Source organism: Muntiacus reevesi, chromosome 8 (assembly GCF_963930625.1).
Source record: "Muntiacus reevesi chromosome 8, mMunRee1.1, whole genome shotgun sequence".
Taxonomy (NCBI): domain Eukaryota; kingdom Metazoa; phylum Chordata; class Mammalia; order Artiodactyla; family Cervidae; genus Muntiacus; species Muntiacus reevesi.
The window spans coordinates 69,438,446-69,461,276 of record NC_089256.1 but is presented as its reverse complement, the minus strand read 5'-3'; the positions used below and the strand labels follow the sequence as shown (position 1 = coordinate 69,461,276).

Sequence of the window (22,831 nt, the reverse complement as noted above, 5' to 3'; positions counted from 1 at the left end):
GTGGCACATTGGTTTGAATGCCTGGGCTCAGCAGCTTTTCCATATGGTCAGAGCCTCTCCACATGTTTGTTTCAACAGGGTAGTTGGACTTCTAGTGCTCAGGGCCTCAATGATCCTTCTCGCTAAAAGTTATTTGTGCCTTAATTACAGTTCTCGTAAGACATGCTTTTGCAAATAAATACTGCACTATCAGTTAATTTGTTTCATTAACAGTCATAATATTTAAGTTAAATGATTGATCTTAAGATATATATTCCCAAAAGAGCATACATTTAAATGTTATTCAGGGGTTTAGTCCAACAAACATTTACATGGTCAAGGAATTATTATAAAAGCTATGGTCAAGAAAAATAATAATAAGATGTACTTATTGAAGGCAGAACCAGAGAAAAAAAGTCTATTGTTGAGAATAGACTTATGGACATTGGGAGAGGGGAGGAGAGGGTGAGCTGTATGGAAAGAGTAACATGGAAACTCACATCACCATATGTAAAATAGATAGCCAGCGGGAATTTGCTGTGTGGCTCAGGAAACTCAAACAGGCACTCTACATCAACCTAGAGGGGTGGGATGGGGAGGGAGATGGGGGGAGGTTCAAAAGGGAGAGGATATATATATATACCTGTGGCTGATTCATGTTGAGGTTTGACAGAAAACAGCAAAATTCTGTAAAGCAATTATCCTTCAATAAAAAATTAATTAAAAAATTAATTTAAAAAATCATGAGCTTGGCATCTGTAGCCATGAGATAGATTTAAAATTTATTTGGGAAAGTCACAAGCTGATTTAGTGAGCCAGAGAGTTAGAGGCTTACATCTGTATGTGAATAGGTGAGTTTGTTCATTTCTTATCTTCTCTGTTTTCCTGAAAGACTCTGAGATAGCTACTTAGGGATAGAAATTCTATGAAAAGGTCATATTACAAAATGTTAGGGTTTGACTGTGAGGAAATTGAGTGATGTTCTGTTTTTTTCTTAATTTTTGGAGGAACTAAAAATATGATCTGTGTGATTGAAGTCATGATTCTAGAGTGGTTAATCATGATTGTAGAGCAGTTAACGACACAGTCATAGTGCCTGAGTTCAAGTCCTGTGCTATCTAGAGCAAGTGCCTTCAGCTCCCTTTCTCTCCCTCTGTCTAGTGTTCTGATTTGTAAAGTGGAGATGATAACAATGGTAAGTTCATGACATGGTTTGATGGTTAAATGAATTAGTGTAAGTAGAGGGTATACAGTAGTACATGTGTGCCTTTTTCCTCTAATTCTATGCTCTTTAGCACAATTAAACTAGTCAAGACCACCTACTTACAAATTGTGTTGGGATTCTTGTCCCTGTTTAATTTTGAATTTAATTTTGATTTTCCACATCTTTAAAGATTATGTTCTTTTTTAGGCAGAAACTATAATATTTCCATCATTTCAGGCTCTGACATATTTTAAAATTACCCAGGAATTATTAAATACCTCAATCTTCTGTAAGATTGAAAAAAATAAAAGAAAAAGAATGTTTTGGTTTCTAAAATCTGTTACTGAGAGGGAGAATCTGTTTGAGGGTTATAGTTATAGAGGACGAATGCAATGAGAAAACCCACAAGTCCCAAGAGCTGAAGGAAATCTCTATAGAAGTGTTAGAGAGAAGGCCTTTCATTTTTCCTACTAGTGTCAGAGAACAGAACTCCCAAGCAGTAGGTTAAGGGTATGTTGAGTTTTACTACTATCTGGGAGATTCAAGATTTGGCGTGATTGGAATGGTAGGGCCAAATGTAATCTTTGATTTCACCTTCAGGTCCTCATTTCAAATAAATCCACTGATTATTGTTCAAGATACATCATTCCTAATATATAGAAAAGAATTAAATGATCTCTTTAGGTTCAGTTATTTTATCTTCAACAATTGCCTGAAACATCAACAGTGAAAAAAGTAAAAATGGGAAAGTGAAAACAAAATAATGGGAATGGCTGAAGGGAAGCAAAAATATAAAGAAAAAAGATAAAGGATGTATCATAGAAAGAAAGAAAATAAGAAAAGAAGCTAAAATTCATATTGGTAAAGTAACATTTGACATTTTAAAATTGAAGTGCTAGGTGAGTTTGAAAAGTTTGCATGTTTTATAATAAACTACCTTTCAATAGTGTCAATTATATAAAAGTTCTGCTAAACATTTTACATCTAATGCCTTTGTGAATATTGCATTTTCATGACTTTTGCCTGACATTTAATTTCATATCAGCATTACTTTTATGTGCCATTGGAGGTCTTCCATTTTTTATAATATTCCTGTTCATAAATAAAATATAAATGACATAAGCAGTGCCTAATATAGTTTTTGGTAAATTGTTTAGTAGCTTTAATTTACTCATAACTATTAGTATGCATCTATGTAAATTAGTAATAAAATTAGTTTCTCAATATCAAATTGTTATATAGATGTAATATATTGCTATTGTATTTCTCATCCTGTTTCTTCTTCAATAAATCTTTTCTTTATTGAAAAGGTTAATAGTTACTAGTATTATCATACTTAAAGGTCACTTATAGAAAGAATTTGGACTTTGTGTGTTAAAATAATTTTGTCATCTTTACTCTAGATAACATTATATTTTTTGTATGAGTAGGAGATCTAGAAGAAAACACTGCAAAAATATATTTTTGTTTAGCTTCAGATATATATATATATATATATATGTCTATAAAAAATTACAGATATGGCATTTTAGAAGTAAGAAAGAATAGCAAAATCTTGGGCAAATTATTGCTCTATTGTTCTGCTTGAGATTATGTTAAAAAACCTTTCAATTGTGATTCTGCCATCAGTTGTCAATTGAAAACTTTGCAATTATTTATTTTCTTACAGTTAATATATTTCTACTACTTTTGCAAACATAATAATTCACTTAATTTCATTTTTAGCTCTAAGATTAGGTGAGTTAATATACAAGATCTTTGTCTTATAAGGAGCATAGAATGCTGTTAACTATAGTGAATTCCTATCATTGTATTTTTGGGTGAATTTCCAATTTTAATTTTCTTAACTCCATGGTGTAATAGCTTATAAACTTAATACTAAAATTTTTGCATCAGAATTTTGCTCTTGGATGTTTAGCTGAAGGATAGTTTTTCAAAATTTACCCAATATAGATTTGGGGTGGTTAATATGAGAAATCTGTATGCAGGTCAGGAAGCAACAGTTAAACCTGGACATGGAACAACAGACTGGTTCCAAATCAGGAAAGGAGTACATCAAGGCTTTATATGGTCACCCTGCTTATCTAACTTATGTGCAGAGTACATCATGAGAAATGCTGGGTTGTATGAAGCACAAGCTGGAATCAAGATTGCCGAGAGAAATATCAATAACCTCAGATATGCAGATGACACCACCCTTATGGAAGAAAATGAAGAACAACTTAAGAGCCTCTTGAAAGTGAAAGAGGAGACTGAAGAAGTTGGCTTAAAATTCAACATTCAGAAAACTAAGATCAGGGCTTCTGGTCCCATCACTTCATGACAAATAGATGGGGAAACAGTGAGAGACTTTACTTTTTTGGGCTCCAAAATCACTGCAGATGGTGACTGAAACCATGACATTAAAAGATGCTTGCTCCTTGTAAGAAAAGTTATGACCAACTTAGATAGCATATTAAAAGGCAGAGACATTACTTTGCCAACAAATGTGCGTCTAGTCAAAGCTATAGTTTTTCCAGTGGTCATATATAGATGTGAGAGTCGGACTACAAAGAAAGCTGAGCACAGAAGAATTGATACTTTTGCACTGTGGTGTTGGAGAAGACTCTTGAGAGTCCCTTGGACTGCAAGGAGATCCAACCAGTCCATCCTAAAAGAAATCAGTCCTGAATATTCATTGAAAGGACTGATGCTAAAGCTGAAATTCCAATACTTTGTCCACCTGATGTGAAGAACTGACTTATCTGAAAAGACCCTAACTGGAAAAGATTGAAGGTGGGAAGAGAAGGGGACAACAGAAGATAAGATGGTTGGATGGCATCACCAACTCGATGGGCATGAGTTTGAGTAAACTCCAGGAGTTAGGGATAGACATGGAGGCCTGGCATGCTGCAGTCCATTGCAGTCCATGGGGTCACAAAGAGTTGGACACAACTGAGCAACTGAACTGAATATGATACATATTTTCTAACTGAATTTTAAGTGAACATAAACATTCTCTACCAGTGTTTTTTTCTGGACTACTTCCTTTCCCACCATCTATTAACATTTTTTTTTTTTTTTTTTTTTTCTAATAACACCCTCAAGGACCAAGTATGAGAAGAATCATTTCGAAAACAAAAAGCACATTTTCTGGTGCTTTGAATTACCAACCCAGACCTTGAATAGTCTTTCTGTGTTATGATTTTAGGAAACATAGGGATACAAATTTTAAAATAAAGCACTTCCAGTTGGTAGAAACCTGTTGATACTTTTTGAAGAGTAAAGCTATTTTAAAAGTAAACCAATAAGTACCTTTGAAAAAAGTGAAAAATAGAGTGCTTAGTGACCTCATGTAGATAAAAGCTTCTTCTGTCTGTTCCCAGAAATCCAAGAGCTGTAGTCAAAAAGCAGCAATTTAAGATCATTCACATTGGCTGAAAGGATAAAAAATTGCAGTGTATCTATCAAGCTAAGGGGCTCCTCCTGGCAGGCAGGTCTCAGAGTAGAGAAGTGACTATGTATTGACACATTAACTCCTGACATTCTCAAGGCCTCTTAGACTCATGCAAATCACATGTAGTAGGGCTTGTTCAAAGGGTTTGAATGCCTGAAAACAGGACAGCAGCTGGTTGAATGTGAACTGTAGTTTCCAAGTTCTAAGCACAGTTGTTCTGCTCTTTGTCTCCCAGTAGCAAGAGAAAACGGAGAAAGCAATGGCACCCCACTCCAGTACTCCTGCCTGGAAAATCCCATGGACAGAGGAGCCTGGTAGTCTGCAGTCCGTGGGGTTGCTGAGAGTCAGACACGACTGAGCGACTTCACTTTCACTTTTCACTTTCGTGCATTGGAGAAGAAAATGGCAACTCCAGTGTTCTTGCCTGGAGGATCCCAGGGACGGGGGAGCCTGGTGGTTTGCCGTCTATGGGGTCGCACAGAGTCGGGCATGACTGAAGCGACTTAGCAGCAGCAGCAAGAGAAAGGAAATTTTGAAAGTATTGCTTAGAGGAGACCATAAATTAGATATTGTGTTTTTTTTTCCTCACAGCAATGGACATGGAAGCAATTTTCCATTATTCAGAACCACAGTGCCCAGAAACATCAGTGTGAGCCAGGGCAATGTGGAGAGCAAGCCACAGAGATCTCTTAGGTCCTGGAGTCAGAGCAGCCTCCAGCGGAATCTAAGGATCCAGGTAGAATCATTCAGATTTAATGCACATCTGGCGCTTATAGTCATATTGGTGACAAAGCAAGGATAAATAAGCCCATCAGATCTCTGAAACTGCTAACATCATACCAGCTTTTGGGGGCTTTCAGAGTCTGAAGTTGTAATGCTTGAAAAGAGTAGGTTTTGGAATTTGACAGGTCAGTTGTGATGCTCCAGCTACTGGCACTTTAATAGCTGTGAGAACTTGGGGAAATGACTTAATCCCTGAGTCACAGATGCTTGCTAAATTGCTTCCGTGATGTCCAACTCTGCAACCCCATGGACTGTAGCCCACCAGACTCCTTTGTCCATGGGATTCTCCAGGCCTGAATACTGGAGTGGGTTGCCATACCCTCCTCCAAGGGATCTTCCTGACCCAGGGATTGAACCTACATCTTATGTCTCCTACATTGACAGGCAGGTTCTTTACCGCTAGTATCACCTGGATACCTCATCTGTTAAATGGAAATAGTAATAGTACTTAACATATAGAATTGTTTGATTAAATGATATCGTGTATGTTATGTTAACCTTATATTAAATCTTTGCTTATTTTAAGGGCTCCATAAATCATCTATTGGCGTATGATTTTGGATACCATAACATGGGTGTGTTATATATTCAAATCTGAGAGTTAAAGATAAAAAGAGACTCATAGATTTCTCTGACTAGATAGAGAAAGTTGCTCACCAATATGGAAATTTGCAACTACAAAGAGAGAGAACTCAAAAAAATAAATGTAAACTCTTCAGCTAAAACTGACAGTTTTATAATTAACAAGTGAGATTAGGGGAAGGCTGACTGAGCCTAAGAAGACCGTACAGACACTTCTGCATCCTGACTGCAGTGAAGCTCACAACTACATTAAAGCTGAATTTCAGTGGCTTTCCTTACATGATCAGAGTTTTTATCCTCTGGTTTATTTTATAGTTTGTGGTGTCCTTTATTTCCTGTATGTGCATTTCTAATGTAGGCCATGTGCATTACTCTGAAGGGGGACAGGATGTAAATTCTGTGCAAGTTAGTGGATACTTTAAATACTTTACAATAAATGGAACGATGACCTGGAAACAAAGGATACTCTAGAATCTAGAAGGAATCAACATCAAAAACGACCAGGAAAGGAGTCATGGCAGAAACAGGAATGATTTACATATCCCTAAATAGTTTTATGATGCTAGTGGAAATTGAAACTCACATAATAATTTGAAGATGTAGTACTATCTAGAGTATCTACCTGTTCAAGTGAGCCATAGAGTATACTTCATTATTTCACTTCATTTAAATTGTCTTCTCTTTGCCAAGTTTTGTACTGAATTATATCATTCTAATATTGGAAAACCTTCCTTTAAATGCAGGAACTTGGGTGGGCCCAAGAAGTTATTCAGTTAGTGTGCATTACACATAAGTACCCAAAGGAAGGCCAGCCCACTCAGGAAACTGCCAGGTGGTCATACATATGCAAGTGATATAAAGCATACTTACACAAACCTGCAGGATTTCATCAAATAATTTTTCCTCAAATGGTTATGACTGCATTTTGCAATTTATAGTTCATAAATTTGGCATCCTAGAAGTATACCTTTTACATGTCCTTTAGAGATCAAAGTACTCAGGCCTCGGAGTTAAGTTTTAGTTATATACCTCCAGGTTGATAATCTACTCTCCCTAAATTCAGTGTACAATTACCTGTTTCAGAGTAGGTTTGGCCTAACTGTATTTTTCCCCCCTGAAAATAAAGCACAGATAATAATTTCCCCTTACTTTATAAAGTCTTTAAATTAGTAAGGCGTGAACAACAAATAATTGTCATTTATTTTATACAGTTATCATACAAAATTGCAATTAAATAAGGAATTCTTACTGCCTTTCCAGACACTGTAGCAATTGCCAGGTTCCATTTCACAAAACCAGATGGAAAAAAAAAATCTCATTATACTGAAAAAATTAAGTCAGGGAAGAGAGTCTTCTGTATTACTCTTTTTATAGTTTTATCTTTGGCCCTGCTCTCAAGTTGAGACCATTAAAGCTTTCAACAACAGAAATTTATTTCACAAATATAGGCTTTATTTGTACAAACTAGGTTCATACTGAAAAATTTATGTCAAATGTTTTCAGCCTATAAGGAATATCCTTAAACTTAAATATAAAAATTCCTCTGGGCACTCCTAGTTCACTGGTGCAGCATCTAAAGTGATGCTGCACGGAGGTGCATAATGAATGCCTTTTGATGATGCACTGACATTTCTAAGAAATGCCTTTGCCTCAAATCAATCCACTCCAACCAGCAAATGATTTGACATTCTAAGCTTTAGGAAACACTATATGAATATATTTTTCCCCATTGTACAATAAAGATTCAATCATAGAGCTGTCATAGGAAATTGAGATTCTGCCTTATGTTTTCAAATTAATCTGCCAGCCTCATTTATTTATCTTACTTGTAAAATAACTTTTACAAGTAGAAAAGCCTTTAGATGTGTTCGTAATTCTAATAAGATCCATATGGTCTTTTATACTGTTACAGTTAAAATACTATCAGTATTATCGTAGTGAGTGGATCAAGTCAACCATCTAAGCAAACATGCTTTTCTACAAAAAAAAAATGCCTAACCCATGTTCATGATTAATTATCACTAATTCCTGAAATCATTAAACTGAACTCTTGAGCGTTATGGAAAAGCTATTGTTTTTTTTTTAATTGACTGTAAAGAAACTGAACTCTGTAATAGCACAATGCAGAATTGGCAGTTGCAGGTCAAATTAATGATAACTTTTGTGTACATATTAGCCTCACTTCTCTCATATCTATCTGAAGCACAGTTAATGACTAACAGATGCTTCCCATTCTCAAAAGTGCTTGAGTGCACTGCTCCACCTCATTATCTCCAGGTTCTTGTGATTGAAACCTAAGCCCTCTGGTCATAATTTAATTAAGTCTGTATTTTAAAGTTGTATGCTCCAAATATTTAATTTTGTAAACTTTATAGATGTGGAGTGATGCTGTGTTAGTGGATCACTTATACCGTATTAGACCTTGTTCTAAGCACCTTTAATAATTTATATCACTTGTACTAATGCTGCAAATACAATGCTCTTATTATATATCCATTTTACAAATATGGAGTTTAAGCATAAAGATATTAAGTTATCAGTTTAAATTCCATAGCAGAGCTAGGATTTGAACCAAGTAGTCTGACTATAGTGTTAATTTAGAGATTGAAAAGGTCAGAGCATTCACGTAGTAAATTCCCTCATTGCAATTGCTGAGCAAGGAAGTAACAGTGCCATAATTTTCTTTCTAAGTGGCATCTGTAATATATAACTTATTAAAATGAAACTTTCATTTAGTGTGTATTTATTTTCTAAATTATCTGCCAGCTGTTGGACTGCTAGATTTGAAAGACTGTATTTTATATACTGAAATTTTAGCCTATTTCTATATTCATTTTTTATTCCTGTATAACTTACTTAGTTTCAGCCAGTAAAAATGTGTGAAAGATAGCATTCAGAAGTATCAATTTATTTTAAACTACTCATATGTTTAGTAAGAATACAAATTCTTTTTTATTGATCTAAGCTTGTCATAATGTAGAAAAATATCTCTTAGTTCATCTTATGTTTGTTTTCTTTCCCTTACAAAAGAGTAAGTATGTATAAAAGATAAATGTTTGAGTATACTGAATTTTAAAAACAATTTAGACTGCGCTGTGGGCCTGGTTAGGAAGGGATTCCACCTGAACAAATAAGGTATTTGAAAATTGCGCTTTTCATAAAAACTAAGTTTTATAACAAAAAGAAGTATAATAAAGAATGTAAGAATGCTACAAATACTTCTATTTCAAGAAAGGTAACAAATTTCTGTGCCTTGATGTATACCTACTAAATACATCTCATTTAGAGAAAAATTCTCCAGGCTAGAATACTGTAGTGGGTCGCCATTCCTTTCTCCAGGGGATCTTCCCAACCCAGGGATAGAACCCAGGTCTCCCGCATTGCAGGCAGATTCTTAACCAGCTGAGGGACCAGGGAAGCCCATTATATGTGTTATCACATACTTATTTCTTTAAAAATGTTCCTAAAATTTGGGGTTTTGTTAGATCAAGTGGCTCAATCCATGCAGATACTGCTCTCCTGGAAGATAGAATTTAGTGTAAATTTATAAATGTGTAATAGTTCAGAAGTGGTAGTAAGGATGTTAGGGAGATATCCATCATGGTGAGGAGTTAATATCTGTATCTGCATAACATTCTAATTGATGGCTCTGTCTGATGTTTGAAAAGCGTTAAATTGCTGATGTACAGGTGATGGAATGCCTATTGTCAGGCTAGAAATGAAAACTCTTCCTCATCATTGCAGTTGGTTTGTAAATGATTTGTAGAGAAATGACTTTGAATGTTTGTATTAGAGGTCAGAATTAGAGATCTCACATTTCTGTAGTAAGTTCTGTGTGCCAAAATCTTCCTTGAGCATAAACCACAGTCTACAATTTAGTATTTTTAAAGAAAACTATTAGAGACACTCTGATTCATTAAAATTGGAGGAAAAAAAATCTAGAAAACTATATTGAAAGAGTGTCTAAATAAATCAATAATGCATAAACTCTACTGTTAAAGAAGTAAGTAATCATATGTCAAGATAAGTCAAATAAGAAAAAAATTTTGATTACTGCTAGAAATTGTAGTATTTTGCAGTGTACATTAAAAAATGGATTGTGGGGTTTTTAACACCACAGCTTATTAATCACTAACATTAATCTCATAGTTTTATAAAACCACAAATCACCTGAAATGTATCCCCGAAGTATCACTTTTCTCAGCCAAAAGAATGATTCAGCATTGGACATCAGCTTCCTCCTGTGTAATATGAAAGAGGTTAGAATCATAGATTTTAAAGATACTTTATTTCTACTGCCTTCAGCTTTTTCCTGTTCTCTAGTAATGTCTCATGCTGTTTTTTTTTTTTAAACCAACTATAACCATCTCCTAACCTGTCAATAATTATCACTAACTCCATAATCACTCCATTTCTCTGCTTGTCTTGATGTGACCAAAGACAGAATTAAAATAATGCATTTTTTTTTAATCATTGTGGAAACCAGGTCAAGCAGAAAAAGGGGAGAGGGAAGGAGGCAGAACAGAAGAGGGAGGAGAAAAAAAGAGTCACTCACTCCTGAGGCTCTTCTAATACATAGTACCAATTAAGCACCTGCATAACAGTTAGTATGTCATGTGACACTTTAAAAAAAGACCTCAGTCTACATAGAGACTAACTGTGAAACAAGTGTCATGTGTGTCAACTGTGTGTGCGTGAGCATATTAGGCAACTTCTTCCCTTTTCCACAATGTCGTGAAGAATTGTGCATTCTGTATTATTTAACTCATTATATTTCTTTCAACAATCCTTGATAGTCCTCCCTCTTCTAAGAAATGGCCCTTCAAACCTATACAGCCTGTATGACACAAAATCGGTGTTTTAGGTTCGCTATCTCAGTTAATTCTATTGATGGTACTGTGAGGTTTATGCTACCATCATGCCCGTTTCACAAATGAAGACCCTGAGTTGCAGAGAAGGTAAGCCTTTTGCCCACGATTACCCTTTCTTGGCTTTTTCTCCAACTCAGGCTCTTGTGCTCCATCCTCTGTCATAGCACACCAGTCTGGATTTATCAAGTGGTCCGTGTACCATGCACTTTTATTTATCTGTGTGTTTACATATTTCACCCCTGCCTAGCTGCTCTCCTCTCACACTCCTTGTCTGCCCTAGTTTAACTTCTCCCTTCTCTCCAATAGCAGTCCTCTTTTCTCTCCAGTTAGAAATAACTTGAACAGAGAGTCATTTCCCACATTTCCTGCTAGAATCCATTACCACCGAGTCTCCCTTGCATTTTGTATTTGTTATGTGACTGACTTTTTTGTTCAAATGCCTGTTGCTCTTTTTGAATCATTTCTTACTTGAGGAATAGGGACCCATTCATCTTTGTTTTCACTGCCTATCCCAGTACCTGACATATATTGGATACTCATCTTTGTTGAGTCAGCTCTGGACAAGAAGAAATCCTAGAGGATATGGTAGCAGATGAGAAATCTAATCAGAGTTAAAATTTTTATATTGTAAAGTTAATATTTAATGGTACTTGAACTGTCTTAAACATTCAGGACGTTTTAATGTATATGGACATCTGCCAGCCAGGGTTGAAATTGTATATACCCATCATTCTGTACATAATGCCACTCTCTCATGAAGTCTTCGTATCTTTTTCATTAGAGTTCACTTGTTCACAACTGGCCCTAAGGCATTTAGGAAATCAGTTGTCAGCTGTCTTCTGTTTTGCACCCACCACAGTGGGGCACATAGAAAAATCATAAAACATAGTGAGAGGCCTAAGAATCCAGCTGGGATGACAAATCTAACACACAGAAAATTTAAGTATAAATACTCTTAATCTGCAACCACAATACACCAGTGTGTTCCTGAATGCAGACTGAAGACCACTTGTAGCTAATTAGCCCAGTTATCCTAATACCACCCTGCAGGATAGAGCACTGTCATCCAGAACTGGGTAGGGGAGAAAAGCCTCCATCTGCCACTCTATAGCAAGGTTATGGAACTCAACCCTCCTATCCTGGCAGAAGGCTTCCTTGTTTGGACAGGTGCCATCCCAGACTTTATTTAAAGTTCAGCGAGCCAGGCCAATTCATGTCACTAATCCCAGGGAACATGTTAGCTTTCCATGGTAGTGTTAAGGTTTTTCAGTCATTTTGATAACTCATGAGTAGGCAAAACACCGTATTTTGCTTCTTGAGTTTCTGTAGAGGTGCTTCTCCATTTTACTGTTCTCATTCTTACCCTAAACTTAGGCTTTTAAAATGAGCTCTGGTAATGTAACTGATCCCAGGGTCTTCCCCCCACTCCCACCTCATCTTAACTTAAAAAGTCACATCATTATTGCTTCTGTTCTCAGTTTTTCTTAAAAGTGACCTTGAAAAAAGTTTAAACTTTTTCTCCATTACGTACATTATCTTTAATGCAGTTGTGCATTTGAGTTTTATTCTCCTGAGCCTCAGAGGAATAGTGTGTGTGTATGTGTGTGTATTATGTTTTCTCATAGTTTTGCATCAGGTGCCTTCTATTTTTATTTGCTGTCTTTTCTCCTATAGTAAACATCAACAGCACAGTATAAGATTAAATTATTATTGAATGGTTTTCTTTAGGGAGGCTTCCCCAGTGGCTCAGCAGTAATGAATCTGACTGCCAATTCAGGAAATGTAAGAGATGCGGGTTTGATTCCTGGGTTGGGAAGATTCCCTGGAGGAGGAAATGACAACCCACTCCCATATTTTTGCCTGGGAAATCCCATGGACAGAGAAACCTGGAGGGCTACAGTCCACGGGTTCCCAGAGTTGAACATGACTGAGCATGCATGCATACATATATACATACTACAGGAATGATGTATTTCCCCTACTCATAATCATTACAATTTTCTAAACAGCTAATTTGGATTGGGAAGACTGCCCCAGAGGTAGGCACGACAACTCAATCCAGTCTTCTTGCCTGGAGAATCCCATGGACAGAGGAGCCTGGCAAGCTGTAGTCCATAAGGATCTCAAAGAGTCAGACATGACTGAAGTGACTTAGAACGTGATATAGATTACTGTTTTGTTTTCATCTTGGAGGTTGTCTTTGTTGATTTATTTTCAGAAAATATACTTCTCTTATTTTCACAGGTAAAAAAATGGCCTATCAGAAGGTCAGTGCTGATCAAAGAGCTCCAGGGCATTCACAGTACTTAGACAATGATGACCTCCAAGCCACCGCACTTGACTTAGAGTGGGACATGGAAAAGGAACTGGAGGAGCCTGGTTTTGACCAGTTCCAGCTAAACAGTGCTGAGCATCAGAACCTGGAAAATTCAGAGACTGCAGACCTCAATCTTGATCCCATTCAACCAGCAACTTCACCCAAAGGAAGGTTTCAGAGACTTCAAGAAGAATCTGACTATGTGACCCATTATACAAGATCTGCACCAAAGAGCAACTCCTGCAACTTTTGCCGCCTTTTAAAAATATTTTGCACGGCAATCATTTTATTTATTTCTGGAATCTTGATAGGCTATTACTCAAGTAAAAATTGCCCTTCAAGTGCTACATCTTCAGGAACACTTGATCTTCAGTTATACCAGGAGATTCTCAAGACAATCCAAGCAGAAGATATTAAGAAGTCTTTCAGGTAGGTGTGCAAAAAATGGATGTTGGTGGGATGCATCTCCTGGGAAAGTTGTCTTACAGGGAATATCCTACTGGTGATGCTTCCGTGGTTTAAAGTTAGTCTGGCAAGCTGAGAGACATAACTTACCACAACACCTTCACAGAGGGGGATGCATGGTTTCAGATTTATGATACTATAATACAAATTTATGATGCTGCTTTAATAATCAATAATAAGAACCATAACCACTGTAGAGACTAAAAGACTGGAGCCATTATATTTTCTCCCTCTTTGGAAATCCCAGGTAGGGCAAATTGGGATGCAAAGATTGCTGGATGTACATGTAATAAAAACTAGGGCATTAGCCATATGATTGAAATTTTTAATGACATCAGAATAAAATAAATGTGCTTTATGGACTGAAATAACTGTCAGGAGGTAGGCAAGCACTGGTAGTATTTGGTCCCCTGCATCACTGAGCTTCCCAATGAGTATTTTTATTGAAACACATTGGGTTGCATGTATCAGGCAGTTGTTAAAGGTCATTTCTCTTTTAACGTAATTTTCTGCCTATGACCTCTTTAGCCAGAATGTATTATTTATAAGTTAAATTATAAAATATTTTTATCAGGCTTTAATTCTGAGTTCTTGGGAAAATCTCCACTCAAATCATATGACAAATGGGTAAGTTAAATTTTGCTTATCCTATCATAAACATATATGTTGAATTGTAAAGGGTTTCCTAGTTGACATATTTAGAGAGGTGAGGAATTGGAAGGGAAGAGAAATTATTAGCATTCATTTGTGTCTTCCATACTTGGTAATAAAGACTAATCCTAATTTACACATTTTTGTTGTGTGTAGGTAATCGAGAAAAAAGGATATTGGGTCAGAAGGATATTCCTTTTGGGTTACACCAACTTATTACCATCAATATGTTAGCACATGTGCATTTCTAGGGATCTTCTAGGAGCATGCCAACTGCAGATGCATCATTTAATCACATGCAGTGATGTTGGTGAAATATTCTTTCTGAACATCATATCTCAATGACTCATGGTCATTTTCTATGTCTTTCTATGTCTCTGTCAAATGAAGAAACTAACAATTTCCATGGTATTTCTCAATGTCAATTGTTTATAGTGAATTGAGTGAAAGATACAACCTTGTCTTATAGTGAGCGAGCATATCAATTGGAATCCAACTACAGCAGAAAACTCCCTGAATATTTAAAAGAGAGGGCATTTAAAATAGGGAAATAATTTCAACCGAGATGAAAAACTGAGAAGCCCATCTGGGGATACTGAGACAGCCAACAGAGGAACAGCAGAATGGAGTCATTACTAAACGTAGGCTGGAGAAACAGAGTGAGTCGGGGAAACTCAGTGGAAGTTGGAACTTTCTGCATACACAAATGGGTTGGTGGGGGATGTAACCTCAGCCAGAGGCACCACTGAAAGCAGAATAAAAAGTACCATGGCTTCTCTCTTCCTTCTGCCCTCCTCCCAGTTATCAGTTGATTGGCTGAATCCAGCAGGAAGGCCCTTGATTCAGCTCAGTTCAGCCACTCGGTCGTGTCCAACTCTTTGTAACCCCATGGACTGCAGCACGTCAGGCTTCCCTGTTCATCACCAACTCCCGGAGCTTGCTCAAACTCATGCCCTTCGAGTTGGTGATGCCATCCAATCGTCTCATCCTCTGTCATTCCCAGTTCCTGCCTTCAATCTTTCCCAGCATCAGGGTCTTTTCCACTAAGTCAATTTTACTCATCAGGTGGGCAAAGCATTGGAGCCCAAGAAAATAAAGTCTGTCACTATTTCCACTGTTTCCCCTTCTATTTGCCATGAAGTGATAGGACCAGATGTCATTATCTTAGTTTTCTGAATGTTGAGTTTTAAGCCAACTTTTTCACTTTCCTTTTTCACTTTCATCAAGAGGCTCTTTAGTTCCTTTCTACTTTCTAATTATGGCTAATATTGTATCTTTTTTTTAATAAAAGGGAATTATTATTTCCCCTTCTTATAAGTGAAATGTAGACAGAAAATTAGAAAAAAATAAAGTATACACCCATAATCTTACCACTTTACTCTCATAATTTTATTCTTTCTATCTTTTCCTATCAAGCAGCAAAATTGCATTATACCATGTATATTTTTTGACATCTGCTTTTGAATTGTTTCCACTTAAAATATATTGAGGACCAGAATTGAATCATTACATTAAAATGTTGCTGGTCTTCCCTTATGTAGAGGACCTGAATTTATTGTGCCTGTTCTTTATAAATGTACATTTAGGTTGTACCTACATCTTCATACATAAGTGTGCGTATTTAATTATCCCCTTCTGATAAATTCCTGAAAGCAGATCGCAGATTCAGAGAGTTTAAATTTGTTTAGTTGTTTGCACTGTGTACCAAATTGCCTTGCAGGACTGTCAGACCTCTAGGTCCTTGGTATTTTTAATTTTGATAGATCAAAAATAGTGTTGACAAACTTTTATATCTTAATTGACCACTTGTAGTTCTTTTTGCATGTATGAACTACTTTTATAATTTAAAAGTCTATATTTAGTGAATGTTGTAGTAGTCTATTACTTCATATATGGTGTCCCGTCTTTCTGAATTTCATTTAATTGATGCATTTTATTTGTTAACAAATAAAAATGAAATGAACAATAAGAAAAATCCCTAGATTTTTAAAATATCTGCATTATTTGGACAGAGGCAGTATTTTTCTTTATTCTCTGGCTCATTGCAAGTAATTAGCCAGGAGTTAAGTTATACTGTGTAATGATCTTTACAAACATTAAATAAAACACCATACTTTCTTAGCTGATGATTAACTCTTTAGAAGTTTAGGACATGTATAAATTATCTTCAGTTATTTCTCCTCTGATCCCACAGCTCGTGCCTAGATTGCTTTTGCTTGCTCTCTCTCTCTCTCTCTCTCTCTATATATCTATATCTATATATATATATATCTATATATATATATATATATATATATATCTGTGTGTATGTATATGTGTGTGTTTGTGTGTATATGAATTTACAATTATACTTTTAAAATGCCAGGTTTGATGATGATGCTATCAGCAACTATTCTCTGGTCTCGAGCTGTACTTTTCAGACATCTTCCTGTTCTTCCTCTGTCTTGAATTATATTTTAACCTGTCTTTGTGTGTGTGTGTATGTGTGTCCCTAACCAATTTTAGTATTAGAGGGAATGAGAGCAGGAAGGTTCGGAAATATGAAGAAGGCAGTAAAGCAAATGGCATTTGAACTGGAGAAAAACATGTAAATGTATTTAAGCAGTGCACATAATTCAATTTATGCAAATGACAACAGAATGAATTTAACAGTAATAGAGTGATGGTTCCTAAAGAAAGTAATTAACTATTCTATCATTGATCTCTCCAGATAGCAAAAACATATTGTCTCAAATTTAATCACAAAAGAAATGCAAAGGATAAGATTTATTTAATTATCCACAATATTTTATTACTCTGGGCTTTAGATAAAGCAACTGCTTCACCGAGTTTCTCAGTGTTTTGTAGAGTGACATTAATTCCCTTAACTGACTGGTTCAACTCACAGATGAAAGCTCATGCCTTTCACAATCCTTAGGCCTTTGGCAGGAGCAAGAGCAGCACCCAACAAGAGGATGGATGAGGATTATTGACAGAGGGTCTTTGAAACAAAGGCCACCTTCTTAATCCTAGGCAACTTTTGAGGGTGTTCATGTTCGTCAGTGAAAGCCTGAGTACTAACCACTGGACTTCCAGGGAATCCCTATAATCCCCATTTTTGATCTCCCACCAGTTGAGTTCTTTCTCTTTCCCTGCAACAATCAGTACTTTATTTTCTCTCTTTCTGTTGACATAAACCACCTTCTATCTTGCAAGAGAGAAAGAACTATGAGTCTGGCCCTGTCCTTGGGTGATAGTACATGGTCACTCAGTAAATCTTTATTGCAGGAGACAATGTACCCAAAATATAGACCTTCTTATAAAGCCTTCACTTCCATGTGTATGGTCATTTTTTAAAAGAAAAGAACATATACTTTTGGCTCTTTATGTATATTATTGAAATTCAAAATTATGCATACACACACACACACACACACACATATATATATAAAACCTTTGACTTTTTAATGTATGTACATTCTCTAGCATATGCTAAAAAGTTGATTTTAAGGATAGCAGATTTTCTTTTCTCTAATGAAAACATGTGCTGTGTGTCTGCTGTATTCCAAGCAGTCTGCCAATCACTCGACAGTTTTTAATGATATTCTGTTTAATCTAGAGAGCATTTCCTTTCTATAAAGAAGAAATTAAAGTAAAAATTGCACAGAAAGATATTTCTCTGATCACAGGTTTGATGGAGGTGCAAAGTAGATTCCCTTACAGACCTTTTCATGCCCTGCCAGTGTCAGGAATGGGTTGTCTCAGGCTAGGGCCAGTTCAGCTGGAAGTCATGCTTTCTTCCTTTTTAATGGTGAACTAGAATCAAAGGATTTTTCTTCTACCTTCTCTCCTCCTCTCAATCCCATCCATTATCTCTTGCCCTCTTCCTGCTCCCTACACACTCCACACTCAATTATTTTATATTCAAAGTTACATACTACAATTAGGTTACTTACTTTCCTAGTAAGCAAATTTTCTTTTTCACTAAGTCTGTCTCTGAAGTGAAACACCAGGAATGAATTAGATTGTTAAGGATCAAGATAAAGGAACTCTTAGTTTTTCAAATTTGATTTTTTCTTAATGGGAGGAATGTATTTTACATAAAGGTAGGACTCTTTTTCAGTGACGGTCAGTGAAATATTTTTGCCAGATATATCAAGATCATCTGTGCTTACTGGCTGCCTATCATGAAAATTGCTCAACCTTAAGGCTTATCACATTTTTTCTTATATCTTTCCTACATTGGCTATAATAGGCTTTTTCATCCATTCACTTCTTGATCTTATTCATTCCAAAAAAAGGAGCAAGATCAGTCAGATATAGTACAAGGGAAAAATAAACCATTTCCTCTGAGGATAAAGTATGTCAGTTTCCTGTGGATTCACTTGACTTCCTGACACTCTTGCAATAGAAAAGTCGGTAATGATCACATTCAATAGAGTAAAGTATAGTTAAACATGGAAAGGTTGGGAACTGATTACATATTTCTCTCTTTCATGTCCCCTTTTAATGTCAATAAAATCAAGATTCAAATAACCGACATGGATGACCCTTTGAGATTTGTAATTTGAAAATCTCTATCCTGGCTTTAAAAATTAAGCAATATATTTGACAATTGCAGCTAAAAACATTAAACCCATAATCTCATCAGGGTAATTTATAGGAGAAATTTAAAGTAGGTAATTTAAAAGAGGTAATTTTGTAAACTGGTTCCAAATTGGGAAAGGAGTACATAAAGGCTGCATATTGTCACCCTGCTTATTTAACTTATATGCAGAGTACATAATGCAAAATGTCAGGCTGGATGAAGGAAAAGCTGGAATCGAGATTGCCAGGAGAAATATCAATAACCTCAGATATATAGATGATACCACCCTATGACAGAAGAACTAAGAGCTTCTTGATGAAAGTGAAAGAGAAGAGTGAAAAAGTTGGCTTAAAACTCAACATTCAGAAAACTAAGTTCATGACTTCTGTTCCCATCACTTAATGGCAAATAGATGGGGAAACAATGGAGACAGTGACAGACCTATTTTGGGGGGCTCCAAAATCACTGCAGATGGTGACTGCAGCCATGAAATTAAAGATGATTGCTCCTTGGAAGTAAAGCTATGACCAACCAAGAAAGCATATTAAAAAGCAGAGACATTACTTTGCCAGCAAAGATCTGTCTAGTCAAAGCTTTGGTTTTTCCAGTAGTTATGTATGGATGTGAGAGTTGGACTATGAAGGAAGCTGAGCGCTGAAAAATTAATGTTTTTGAACTGTGGTGTTGGAGAAGACTCTTGAGAGTCCCTTGGACTTCAAGGAGATGGAACCAGTCCATCCTAAAGGAGATCAGTCCTGGGTGTTCATTGGAAGGGCTGATGTTGAAGCTGAAACTCCAATACTTTGGCCACTTGATGCGAAGAACTGACTCATTGGAAAAAACCCTAATGTTGGGAAAGATTGAACGCGGGAAGAGAAGGGGACAACAGAGGATGAGATGGTTGGATGGCATCACCGACTTGATGGACATGAGTTTGAGTAAGCCTGGGTAGTTGGTGATGGACAGTCTGCTGTCTATTGGGGTTGCAAAGAGTCAGACATGACTGAGCGACCAAACTGAACTGAATTTTGTAAACATTGCATAGTTTATTGCAGTCACCTAAATTTTTTTAACTGGATATTTCTAGTATTCTTGCCTGGAGAATCCCAGGGACTGGGGAGCCTGGTGGGCTGCCGTCTATGGGGTCGCACAGAGTCGGACATGACTGACATGACTTAGCAGCAGCAGCAGGTAATGGGAGAGAAAGTAAAGTTGGTTGGTAATGCAGATGTTTAAAAATGGATGATGAAAGCTTCCTCTCCACTGCCCCATCTTGGGAAACTGTAACAAAATGGATAGGTGAATTTTTTCCCAAATGTTAGATGTTTATATAACTACAGTTTGATGGTTATTTTTATATATCAACTTGGCTAGGCCACAGTGCACAGATGTTTGGTCAAACAGTATTGTAGATATTTCTGTGAAAGTGTTTTGTTTTAAATGCGATTAACATATAAATCAGTAGACTTTGAGTAAAGTAGATTATCTTTAATAATGTGGATGGGTTTCAACCAATCAGTTGAAGGCGATAGAAAAACACTGACCTATTTGGAAGAAGAGGGAGTTCTACCATCACACTGACTACCTTTGGAGTTGAACTGCAACTCTTCTCTGAGTCTCCAGTCTACTGGTCTAATAAATTTTGAGCTTGTCAAGCTTCCACAGTTGCAGAAGCTGACTTCTTAAAATAGATATCTCCCTCCTTCCCTCCCACCCCCTCCCTTTCCCTGTCTCTCTCTCTCTATATATATATGTGTGTGTGTGTGTATATATATACACACACACACACATACATACATACATCCTGTCCTCTTACTCTGGAGAACCCTAACTAGTAATACATGCAGATTTAGGAAACTTAAATAAACCGATGCAATTTGGCTGGGTAGTTTTCACTGTAGGATAATTTAGTCAATCTTTAGGATTAAACTGAATAATATGGAAAATTGAATTTTTTTAAAAGCCCATGATCATCATCATCCTTATTTTATTAATCTGAGATCTTATTTTTAATAATGTAATAATAAATTTATAGGATAGAATTTTAAATTACATTCTAGGTGTCTACCAAGTATTTAAAATATTTTAAAAATGCTTTATCTTCTCAACTCATTAAATTTGGTGATATCAAAATGTAGTCAACTCCCAAAGCAAAAATGCATCTTCCAAATTTTACAGAGTCATTCTTATCTGGAAAAAATGGCATTGAAGTTCCCTTCCCTTTCATTATAACTGGAGCAAATATATTAAATTTTATATGCCTGATTTGGGAAATCAGTTTCTGTCTTCAATAACTGATTGTGTGTTATAGCTGGGTCCTTTACAAATGAAGTGCACTTCTATTGCTTAAAAATTGCTTTCCTGTGCAACATGATGTAGTGATGAATTAGATCCAAATGAGCCTTATATTCATAGTGTCATAATATGTAACTCGTCCCCTGTGGAACTTTTTTATTATCTCATGCAAGGCAAGCTAATGTCTTCCTCTCATGACTCATGTCTCAGAAGGGTGTGTAGCTTTCAGTATTAGAAATAAAGAAAACTATAATTTGAGATCAAATTACCTTTTTATAAACTCTTTAAATCACAGAGAACACGTTATCATGTCCCCAAATATGCAAATCAAACTCTGATAGAACAAGAAACAAAAGAAGTCGTTCCAATTCTGTGCAGTACATTTTCTATCTGTGAGAGAAAAATGAAACTGAACATTTTTCTTTGAAAAGAAATGTGTGCAGGTGGTTTTTACCTTCAATAAAAATAAAATCAGTGTGGGTGTTTTCTTTCTATTTCTTCACTCAGTTTCATCATATTAATTCTATTCTGTAGGGAACAACTTGTAAGATCAGCTTGTACCAATATTGTAGTTCAAGCTGCTGCATATATTTAAAAGTTCTAATTTATTAGTCTGATAATTTTTGTAATTTGATGAAACATCAGAAATTATCTTATAGCTGCCTTCAGTGTATCTGGGTGGCAGAATTTAACTGGTTATCTCAGAATACTCTTGCTATTCACATGAGCAAAGCACAACAGGAGAAAAAGGTTTGTTTCAACCCGGAGGGGCAGCCGAGATGTTAATAAACTGTATCGGATTTTCATAGGCTGCTACTCCTTGTGACCTCCTGTGGGTTTTTCTCTTGGCCAAACCCTTACAGATTTTTTTCTGCATCTTGCTCTTGTGAGCCATAGCTGGCTGTGAGTCACTTGCTGCTGGCATGCCACATAACAGAGATCTGAGCCTTCCTTCTGCCATTCTTATTTAGAGAAACTAAATTCCCATTCAATCTGTTTGTCCTGGTTCAAATTTTAAAATTATGTTTCAACGACTTTATACACAAAGGTAAGCATATGATCTATTTATATAGAAAAGTGCTAACGAGTTAGAAGCACTGTCAAAGCTATACACTGTTTTAGGGAAAGAAGACACCTTTCTTTTCTAGTTTAAGGGTTTGTTTTGTTCTTAATCAAATTTATATTCCATTAAAAAATTGCACCTGATGGGCTACCATCAAAATCTTATTCAAGGTGCCTTTTAACATCACTACATTTCTTTATGCATGTATTTATTTAATAACTATTTCTTATGGGCCTACTGTGTGCTGGATTAGTGCCAAAATGATGAACAAGATGTACACAATACCTGCATTTATGGTGTTTATGTACCCACTGGCCAGAGGGAACCAATGGGAACATAGTTTTCAGTCAACAAAGCATAATGACACAAAATGTTGCATTGTAGTCAATAGAAAGGGAAGGAGGGAGAGATTGACTAATTTGCAGAGGTGCCTAGGGGTTAATTTTGAATGAAGTGGTCCATTCAGTTTCAACTGGACACTTGCTGTGTTCCTGGAGGGTGGGCCAGGCCAGTTCCTCTGGACCTTTACCCTGGGATGCCCATAGGACTATGGATTACTTAGCAGATTTTTGATGGAGCCTGTCTGTCCTCCTTGCTTCCATGGGACTCTTTTCCCTG

The 22,831-nt window shown here is 36.3% G+C and overlaps 1 protein-coding gene across 6 annotated transcripts in view; it reads left to right on the top strand.

The window, feature by feature from the left end:
- The window catches only part of NAALADL2 (N-acetylated alpha-linked acidic dipeptidase like 2), a 1,500,734-nt gene that overhangs the window by 674,558 nt on the left and 803,345 nt on the right, over positions 1 to 22,831 (top strand). For 5 of the 6 annotated variants that reach the window (XM_065942422.1, XM_065942424.1, XM_065942423.1 and 2 more), the window contains one exon: positions 13,100 to 13,601. In XM_065942422.1, coding sequence (XP_065798494.1) covers positions 13,108 to 13,601 — 494 coding nt within the window. In that variant the 5' untranslated portion in view covers positions 13,100 to 13,107. Of the gene's footprint in view, positions 1 to 1,140; positions 1,175 to 13,099; positions 13,602 to 22,831 lie in introns of all 6 variants that reach the window. The other variant, XM_065942425.1, reaches the window with a different exon arrangement.